At 56.8% G+C, this 9,439-nt stretch overlaps 2 protein-coding genes across 2 annotated transcripts in view; both read right to left on the bottom strand.

Annotated features, from left to right (window-relative positions):
* On the bottom strand, positions 1 to 5,353 carry TPP1 (tripeptidyl peptidase 1). Its single transcript, XM_006752199.3, has 13 exons — positions 5,197 to 5,353; positions 5,026 to 5,097; positions 4,608 to 4,747; positions 3,283 to 3,433; positions 2,945 to 3,072; positions 2,614 to 2,792; positions 2,237 to 2,435; positions 1,901 to 2,089; positions 1,599 to 1,668; positions 1,045 to 1,165; positions 803 to 961; positions 505 to 630; positions 1 to 336 (listed from the first exon to the last, which is right to left on the bottom strand). Exons 1-13 carry the CDS (start codon positions 5,238 to 5,240, stop codon positions 196 to 198), a joined length of 1,719 nt encoding a protein of 572 aa, XP_006752262.1. The 5' UTR covers positions 5,241 to 5,353; the 3' UTR covers positions 1 to 195.
* A 756-nt stretch (positions 5,354 to 6,109) lies between these two features.
* Positions 6,110 to 9,439, bottom strand: part of DCHS1 (dachsous cadherin-related 1) — a 33,693-nt gene continuing 30,363 nt past the window's right edge. The window contains exon 21 of the mRNA XM_081798676.1: positions 6,110 to 9,179. Within this exon, the coding sequence (XP_081654802.1) occupies positions 6,568 to 9,179 (2,612 nt within the window). The 3' untranslated portion in view covers positions 6,110 to 6,567. The remainder of the gene's footprint in view (positions 9,180 to 9,439) is intronic.

Raw genomic sequence — 9,439 nt, 5'->3', positions numbered from 1 at the left:
TAGGGAGACCTGAGCATGGTGGAGCAGCGTAGAGTTGGGAGTCAAGTCAAGCTCACAGAATTTCAGGGTTAGGGAGATAAGCTGTCTGCAGCAGTCTATGGTTGAGGGTTCAGCAGGGCTTCCAACAGTGCAGAATAAGGGACCAAGCCACCAGCTATGGGGCAGGGGATAGCTTCGCTCTCCGGCAGGAAAGGGTCACGGGTTGATTAGTGTCTTCAGCAGAGCTGGGAAGTTGGGTGTTCCCCAGCCTGTCACAGGATCCCAGCCAGGGCCAGAACAGAAACCCTGACCCTGCACCTCTTCATTCAGACAGGACTCATGGCAGCCATGGGTTACCTAGGGAGAAGGTGGATATCAGATCTGGGCCTGTCTGTACCAGTACTAACAGACTAAGCCCCCTTACCTTGTATTTACATTTCAGGACCCCGTCAGAACTGCCCTCAAGTTCATCTTTGCACTCCCCATATTCATGAAAATGTCCACACCCTTCCCTTCCATACTCACATCAAAGAGTCCTGCTCCACGCTGCTGGTAGAGCCTTGGGTTGAGAAAGCCAAGAGGGGGGCGGCCACTGAGGATTCTATGTTCATTTATCAGGGACAGGACCCCACCAAATACTGGAGTAGAGGCCTATAAGAGTGAGGGTGTAAGTAGAAGTTAGGGGTTCAGAGTGATTGGATTTGGGGGAGGGATGTTTGAAAGGATCAGAGGTCTCTGAGGAGACAGGGGTTCTGGGTGCAAGGTCTTAGTAGAGGGTGAGAATAGTTCCTGAGTGGGGGCTTGGAGCCAGGCTGATTCTTACCGAGGTGCCAGACACCCATGGAATGGGCACCCTGTTGCTGACCACCCAGTAGCCATCGGAGAGTGCAGCCACATCTGGATAGGCACGGCCACTGGCATTGAAATAACTGGATGGTGGTAAGTGGGGACTGGAGCTCAGGAACAGGGCTACAGCTTCCTCCTGAAAGATGTTGTTGAGTGAGTATTGTCTGCTGAACTGAGGATCCCTCCCACCCATCCATCCATACAAACACATACACATACCTGGTATGAAGGCTGTGGGAACACATTGCTGAAGCCACCACCACTGATGTAGTCAACAATCTCATTTGTGACTCGGAATGGATTCTGGAAGGATGTGCCTCCCACTGTGGTGACATAGGGGCTGAAAGCAGAAAACAGCACTCACATTGTATGGGTTCCAAGGGGACTTCCAAAATGTGTGGAGATGGGTAAGTGTGGGCTCGCTTTGCTAGAAGGGCTGGACTCTGTGGGGAAGCAGGTACATGAGAAAGACTAAGAGATTTTGAGCCCTCAAGGCATGGCCTGAGGTGACAGTGCACACTTTTGTCTATAGAACATTCACCAAATCTTCTACTAAAATGCCTGGGAACTGAGAAGAGGAATACTGGGAACTGCATTCCACTCAGAAGCCATGGGGCCTAGACATGTAGGAAGAAGGGAATGCAGCAACCAGAGCTGGTTAAACTGAGGTCTTAGCTACAGGAGCACCTGGTGGGGTCAAGGCAAAGTTCTAGATCATGCAGCCGTAGATGAAGATTGGTGGTCACAGGTAAGTAGTGGGCTGGGGTGCTTACCTGGAGGCAGGGAAACTGGGACGGAACTGGTGTCTTCCAGAGACAGACCAACACCCAGCCCCACTGTCACCTGGGAGAAAGACCAAGTTTAGCACTCAGATTAATTGGTCAGAGCTTGATATGTGGGTTCAGATGTCAGAGAAGAAATTCAAGAGTTAGTCATTACTGCAAGAGGTCTGAGTTTAGAGGTCAGATCAGTGGTCCCTACTGAGTTCAGATTGTTAAGTCAGCAATCACAAGGGTCCCCATGGGGTCAAAACTCCTGAGTTGAGGTAGGGTCTAAGTTTAAAGTAGGAGGTCACCTGAGGCAAAGAGCAGGGTAAGACCCCGAGCGGCCGCCTTCATGAGCTCCGTGTTGACCCGCTGGGTGTAGGCGCTGCTGAGGGAGTCCTCGTCATCCCCATAGCTCACGGTGTGCACGTGCGGCAGGGCTGACTCATTACTCAGCAGCAGGAGCCACTGCAGGAAGGGCTCCTGTGACTCATGTCGGCCTGGATTTGGGGGGAGGGGAGGAGCACAAGGGTGGTCCTTTGGGAGGTTGTCACGGTCTCCCTCTAGCTCATGGGATTCCCTTGAGGGAGCAGTGAGCACCACTCACGACCACCCCTCTCCCCACCCACCAGTCCCCTTGGCAGTACCAGGGCTACTGTAGACCCAGGTGGAGATGTTGGCGCCGGCACTCATCAGGTACTCCACGTCTAGACTGGCCTCGATCCCAGCCCGGCCCCAGCCCTGCTGTCCAACCACACGGGCTACTGATGCCTGGTGTGCAAATTTCCCACCGAAGAGGCGCATGAACTCAGCCAGGTCCGAGTCATGGAAATACTGCTCCAGGAACTACAGAAGGATTCAGATCAGGTATCATGGGTCAGAGGATGCAGCCCCAAGGTCAGGCCAGGGGACACTATTCCAGATAGGGGGTGAGGACCCAGGGGAGGAGTGAGAAAGCAAGCCCCAGCCTGGGGAGGCATCTTGGGTAGAGTGTCAGGACCCTGGAGCTCTCTGTCCGGCTCACCTGGGCACAGGCTTGGCTGTTGTTGGTTGTGCCAGAGCCCACGTCTTGTGCTGTCAAGTTGTATCGCTGACGGATCACGGATGGGGTCACCCCCAGGTGCAGGCCAACAGTCCCTGACACCTGTGGCTCTGGGCGTTGCCTCAGGGATGATGTGGGGGGAAAGCGGTGCAGCCCGCCCACTGTGGGGAGGGGTCAGGCTTGAGGAGGAGATCTTTTAGACACCAACCCCCACTTTACCACTGATCCCACCCCAAACCCCCCCATGGCACCTAAACTTTTCCAGCCCCTGGTTCTGCCTGCTTCAAACCCCACCGACCCCACTGGGTGTTACCAAAGTCCACATGAGGGGCCAAGGCCTTCGGCAGGTGGTATGGACGTGGGGACCTTATAACATGGATCTCTGCAGGTCCCCCCACATAGCGATGAAACTCAGCCCCAGGGAGCAGCAGTTCTGCCTGTCTGGAGGTCAGAGATCAGAGAACAGAGGTCAGAAAGCAGCACAGACCAGAGCAGAGGAGGCTACCTGAGCATTACTGCTCATCCTTGTCTCCCTGTGTGTTAGCTCTCACCCACAAGCTCCCACCAGCTTCTCAGCTCTCTCCCATTGGGGTGACTCATCTCCCTGATGGGATGATTGGTACCCTCCACGGGGCAATCCTTCCCTCTCACCGGACACTCAGCCAGCAAGTCAGAAAGTCCTGTGTGGTCACTGAGTGGCAGTTCCGGGCTCCAGCTGCCAAGAGCCATTTTTGGACTGTGCGGAAGGTCAGTGGTGATGGCCGGACCAGTTCAGCCACATCCTCTAGGGTCAGGTATTTTCCTGCAGGGATTCAGTAGAGGATCTTGACTTCATTCATTGCTTTTCCAAGTTGCCCATTTTGGACCTCAGCCAGGACATTGGGACTTCCCAGGGAACCTGGTACAGGGTCTTGAGGGATAGGTGGGAACCTTCTAGCAAAAAGGCAGGCTGTGCAGGTGCAAGCTATATTTGGGAGCCAGGAGAAGAAAAGGCTAGGGAGACTTGGAATGTCATGGCCAGAAATATGGATTTACCCTAAAGGCCAGAAGGTTGCAAATGCTGCATCAGAATATGTATTGCCATAATCATAAGCAACAAATGAGGTTAAAAATTAAAATTTCCCATATTAAGTTTATTTCCAGTATAAGTTCTCAAAACTTTCAGAACCAATTATAAAGTGACATCTAATTCAGTTCCAGTCTTCGTACTTGTTGATTTTAAGCTTAACGTGATGGTGAGTCACTATTTTCCTACAGAGTGCCATGTACACAGCTCCAGGGTGAATCTGAGCCTGCCCCCTCACACACATACCACTGCCACCCAACCATGAAGGGCTTCATGCAGGGGAGGGACACTATCCAGCATGACCACTGGAACAGAACACTGTTTGGGAGCAGAGTAGGGGGCAGGGTGGGGAGTGGGGTGAACCACTCCAGACTGGGCAGCAGTCTGGGTGCAAGAATAAACAAATGGTGGGCGGTAACAAGCAATGGTAGAAAGCATAGGACTCCAAAGGCTCTTTCAGAACCAGAACTGGCGATGATAGCTCTAGAGTCTGACTGGAGGAGGAAACGGGCATGGGTTTGAGGGTGGGGAAGGAATTTGAGTTGATGAGTACCTATCTGTACTGGATACTACGTCCCATGTGTCTGGTAAGTAGTAGCAGAATTTGAATCCAGATTTGATCACACAGCCTGTGCTCTTAACTTTCAGGTTTCTAGCCTGATAAACATAGGTGGGGAGTTTTGGGGGAAGGAATTTGAGTGAGTTTTAGACAGTTTATTTCCTGTTCACTTTTTTTTATTCAGAAACTCTTCAATGAGGGCCACTGCCATTCAACCGTCCTATATCACCACCTCCCTAGGCACCAAGGGCATGACCCTGATGTTATGTGCGCCATCCCACACTTAGCCCAGCCCTGGAGTCCCTTCACTGCATCCCACTTCCCAGCCCCAGTCCCTATTCCAATAGGCACCATAACGAGGAGAGCCAGGATCCGACACAGCCTGCACCAGCTCCGACAACGTTTCCACGTTCTGCTGTCTCAGGGCAAAGGTGAGACTCAGCTCTTCCTCGTAGTCTACACGGCCCAGGGACACCCAGCCTGGGGGCAACCTGCAGGGTCAGAGGTCAGGAACATGGCCTTTGTTAGTGTGGGGATGGGAAATATTAGTCATGGAAAGTTCAGGATTAGGGGCTGAGACCTGGGGTAGGATCCCAGGGGCAGATACGGCTCACAGGAGGTGAATGATTGGGGACTGAGCCTGGGAACCTGGGGATAAGACTATGGAGTGGGTACCAGGAGCTGGTAAAGGGGTGAGGGAGGCTGGACCAAGACAGTGGGCATAGGACAGGGCATAGGGAAGGGGGCGGTCTGTGCTAAGTCAACTCACGTCCGCTGCTGGTCCGGCTCCGGGCTATAACTGCATTGGCCAGCGACGAAGAGGGCAAGGAGCCCGACGAGGCTGCAGAGGCGGCAGGCGGGTTTCAGCAGGGGCCGGGCTGCCACTGTATTCCTACCCTCCAACCTGACCCCCTCCTCCCGGGGCCCCCTAATTTCTTACCAGGTTCGGAGTCTCATTCTGCCTTTCTGGAGATCCGCTGTCATGTGACAGATCACATGAGCCTTATAGTCTACCGCGAGCACCACCACCACGCGGCTGCGGGGAAACTCGTGCCCGTGCTGGCTCCTCCTTCAAATGGGTGGTCCTAAATGCTGGAGATGGGTGGGGTTGCCGCCCGATCCTTCCTCTGCGGCCCCGCCAGCACTGGGTTCGTCCGGGCTCCAGACACCCCTCCCCGACCCCCGCCCGCACTGGGTTCGTCCCGGGCTCCAAACCTCACCCCACCCCCCCACCGCCCCCCACCCCCGCCCCGGCTGCCGGAGTCCAGCTGGCACTCACCAAGGGGTATAGGGCAGTGCTTAAGGAAGGGGCCCTGGGGCACACAGACCCAAAGACCAGGGTTCCTCCTTAGCTGTATGATATCGGGAAAGCACCCAACCTCTCGGAGCCTAGGTTTCATTTAGAATACAGAAGCGGCTGTATTTAAAGTGCTCTGCCTCACAGGATTGCAGTGAACATGTACAGAGATAAAGCAGGCACACCGCTCAGCGGAGAGCCTGGTGTGGCAAAGGCTCAAGAGACGTGAGCTCTTGTTCTATGTGGACCCTCAGGCCTAGAGCTGGCTATCCCCAAGATCTTTCCTCACCCAGCCAATCCCTCTCTATGTCAGTGCCTTAAGGAAGCCCCTGCTGTCTGCCTTCTGTCTGGCTTCCCAGCCCTTGTGAGTAGGAAAGGCCAACTGCAGACATGTGACACTCAGCCTCAGGCTAGGCTTGGGCTCCCAGTGCCATCCCCACCCTGGATGCCTGTGTCCACCACCCCTCTGTGCCCCCTGAGGTGTCCACAATGTATCAGATGCCTGGCAATCATCCCCCGGCCCCACGGCCCCCACAGAATACAGCCGGACACTGGATACAAACTGCAGTTTATTAAGGCTCCAGAGTGAGAATTGGCACTTGGTTCTGTGCAGGGGCAGGGGTGTCAGTGGAACCCAAAGGAGCTGGGCCCAAATAGGTTGGAGGGACCTCCCCCATCCCCCTACCCCCCAATAAATAAAGTCTCAGCTCCACCTCAGGGTGCTGGTGCAGGGCAGGAAGCCCTCACTGAGGAGAACCCAGGGCTGCTGCCTCCTTCGTATTTCTCCCCGCATTGGACCTGGCCCCAGGTCAGTGCCCAACAGAGCCTCTGTGGCACTGTGCTCTGATGGGGCCGGGTGAGATGTGGGACCTACCCTCACTGGAGGGGTTTAGGATGGGGAGCTGGCCTCCCCCGTGGTCAATCATGGTCCGAGGCTGCCCAGGGCAGGCTCAGATGGGGCCTGCATTGGGGACGCTGTGCGCATCCCAGGTCGGGGCCCAGCCTGGGCCACAGCTAGATGTGAAGCTCTGTGTCATCGGGTGGCTCCAGGCCGGACTCTGCGCTGAGTGCTGAGGCTGAGGGGCCCTGGGCCACCCCAAACGGTGAGACAACGGGTGAGCGAGCAGCCAGAGGAGACAGTGAGGGTGAGAAGCTGGGAGACATGGCAGCTGAGGATAGGGAGCCTTCGTGGCTGATGGGGGAGCGGTGAGAGGCTGGTGGGAAGATGGCCCGGGTTGCTGCTGTGCTGGCTGGCTTAGGGGGCACAGACTTGGCTCCTGGGTGGGCCACAGCAGTGATGAGGGGTGGTGGGTCAATACGGGGAGCCGGGGGGCATGGCCGAGCTTCATCCTTGAGCCGGGCAATCTCTGTGAAGACACTGGCCAGTGGCTGGAACTGAGGGCACCAGCTCAGCAGGTAGTCCCAGTTATAGCTGCCACGGAGCTCCTCCTCACCAGCCACAATGGCTGTCAGTGCACCTGCCACACATGGCTTGCCATCTGCTGGGAAGCCATAGTCCCCGGTGGGTGCAGGGCTCAGGCCACAGCCCCCCAGGAACGCTGTGGCAGGGGCTGGTGGGCCCTCTTCTCGGTACAGAGTGGTTCCTGCACCTGGCAGCAGCAGCCCTGCCTTGCGGCCCTTATACCAGGTGTCAGGGGCAGGTGGCTCGCAGGATGTGTCACTCAGTCCATCTGCATCCTGCTGGATGCCTGAGTCGGGGCCACGGGCAGCCAAGGAAGAAGCCACACTGGCCACACGTGGGAATTCATTGATCATGCGGATCTCGTCATCCTCTGCAGCCTCTGCTGAGCCTCGACCACTGGAGTGTGAAGGGTCCAAGGAGCCACCTCGGGGGTAGGGTCCTCCAGCTCCTGGCCCACCATAGCTGGGGAGAGTCTGGTGATAGAGGTGCTCTGAGGGTGGTGGGCTGGGTGGCTCTCGGCCTAGCTTCTGCAGAGAGCCACTGGCCAGGGGCGCTGCCTGTGACATCGGACCAGGTGCTGCCTCAGCCTTGCGGCTACGGGCCCGCACCAGCCCTAGGACCAGGGCTGCTAGTGCAAGCACCACCACAACTCCCAGGGAGGCTGCCACAGCCCCCACCAATAGCAGGTTGAGGTCGGGTGCCAGGCCTAGTGCAGTGTGGGTGATATCCACAGTCACGGGCACTGTGGCACTCCGGGAACCAGGCAGAGGCCCCCGTGCCACCACCTCCAGCCTCAGCTCCCGTGGTGCCTCACGCCGTGTCCGGCCTCCACTCCCAGAAGTGCCTGTTCCGCTGCCTGGTGCCCGGCTGTCCACTCGAAGGTACAGGGCACCTGTAGTCTGGTTGATACCAAAATAGGGGGAAGAGGTGGCAAGGGAATAGAGCACCAGGCCATCGGCACCTCCATCCTCATCTGTGGCCTGCACATGACCCAGGCTGTAGCCACGCCGGGCACCTTCTGGCACCTGGAAGTGGAAAGCCGGAGCCAGGAATACTGGGTCATACTCATCCTCCCCTGTCACCAGTACGGACACAGTGACCGAGGCTGAGAGATTCCCAGCATCCGCAGCACCCACCAGCAGCTGGAAGCTTCCTGTGTGCTCATAGTCAAAGGCCACTCGTGCCCGCAACTCCCCTGTTGAGCTGTTCAGTGCAAATGCTTCACGGCCCTCAGGCCCTGGCCCGGCCTCCAACAGGCTGTAGCGGAGCCTCCCGAAAGCCCCAGCATCCCCATCAATCGCATGCAGAGTGGTCACAAGAGTGCCTGGAGGCTGGTTCTCTGACAGGCTGGTGCTGAGCAAGCTCAGTGGGAAGACTGGGCCATGGTCATTCACATCCTGGACCTCGATGGTCACTGGTGCCAGAGCAAAGTGTGCCCCAGCAGGGTCGGCAGCCTGCACTACAAGCTGATGTCGAGCCTGGGTCTCACAGTCCAAGGGGCGGGCGAGTCGCAAGGCACCTGAGCTCTCATCCAGTTCAAAGAGCCCAGAAGGGTCGCCTGAGCTAAGGGTGAAACGCACAAGGCCATGAGGACCCGGGTCAGCGTCAGAGGCCTCCACATGCAGCAGCTCAGCTCCAACAGGTGTGTCCTCGGGAACCGCCATGCGGTAGGACGCTTGAGTGAAGACAGGGGGGTTGTCATTGACATCCAGCACAGTGACGGTGACAGGCACGGCTGAACTGCGAGAAGGCTGCCCCCGGTCAGCTGCAGCCACAGTTAAGTTGTACTGCGTTAGGCTTTCAAAGTCTAGAGGCTCAAGCAACACCAGGCAGCCCAGTGCCCGGGGGCCTAGTCCATTACCTTCCTCAGTCTCAGCCAGCCTGGGTTCCAGCTGGAAGACTCGGCCCCGGTTGCCACTGACAATGCTATAGTCCACGGTGGCATGGGTGCGGCTTCCATCGGCATCCGTGGCCTCCAGGGTGAGCAGGGTGGAACCAGGGGGCAGATCCTCAGTCACAGCCACACGGTAGTGTGGCAATGTGAAGCTGGGGGTGTGGTCGTTCTGGTCCTGCAGCTGCACATGCACTGTGGCTCTTGCTGCCCGTCCTGGCATCCCATGATCTCGTGCTTCCAGCACCACGTCCACCACTCCTGGCCCCTCCTGGCCCAAGGCCACTGTCCCCACTGTTGTGAACAAAGTCCCTGAGATGAGAAGGGAATGGAGAGAAATATGCATTCAGCAGACGCTGTAGGTGAGTACAGGGGTGATCCTTTGGGGGGCCTAAGAAATGGCCTTGGAAGTCAGACTCCAGGGAATGGCCTATGTGCTGGGAATTTATGGAATGGTCTCCAGGATTCACGAAATGGCTTCTGGACATGCAGTCAGGACAGAGCTTAAAACAGAGACAAAGGAGGGAAAATGTTCTCACTGGGTCAGAGATCCAGGAGTTAAGAATTCAGGC

Source organism: Leptonychotes weddellii, chromosome 11, assembly GCF_054177405.1.
Source record: "Leptonychotes weddellii isolate Sample4059 chromosome 11, ASM5417740v2, whole genome shotgun sequence".
Lineage (NCBI taxonomy): Eukaryota > Metazoa > Chordata > Mammalia > Carnivora > Phocidae > Leptonychotes > Leptonychotes weddellii.
The sequence above is the reverse complement of the archived record's forward strand: the minus strand, read 5'-3'. Positions and strand labels throughout refer to the sequence as shown.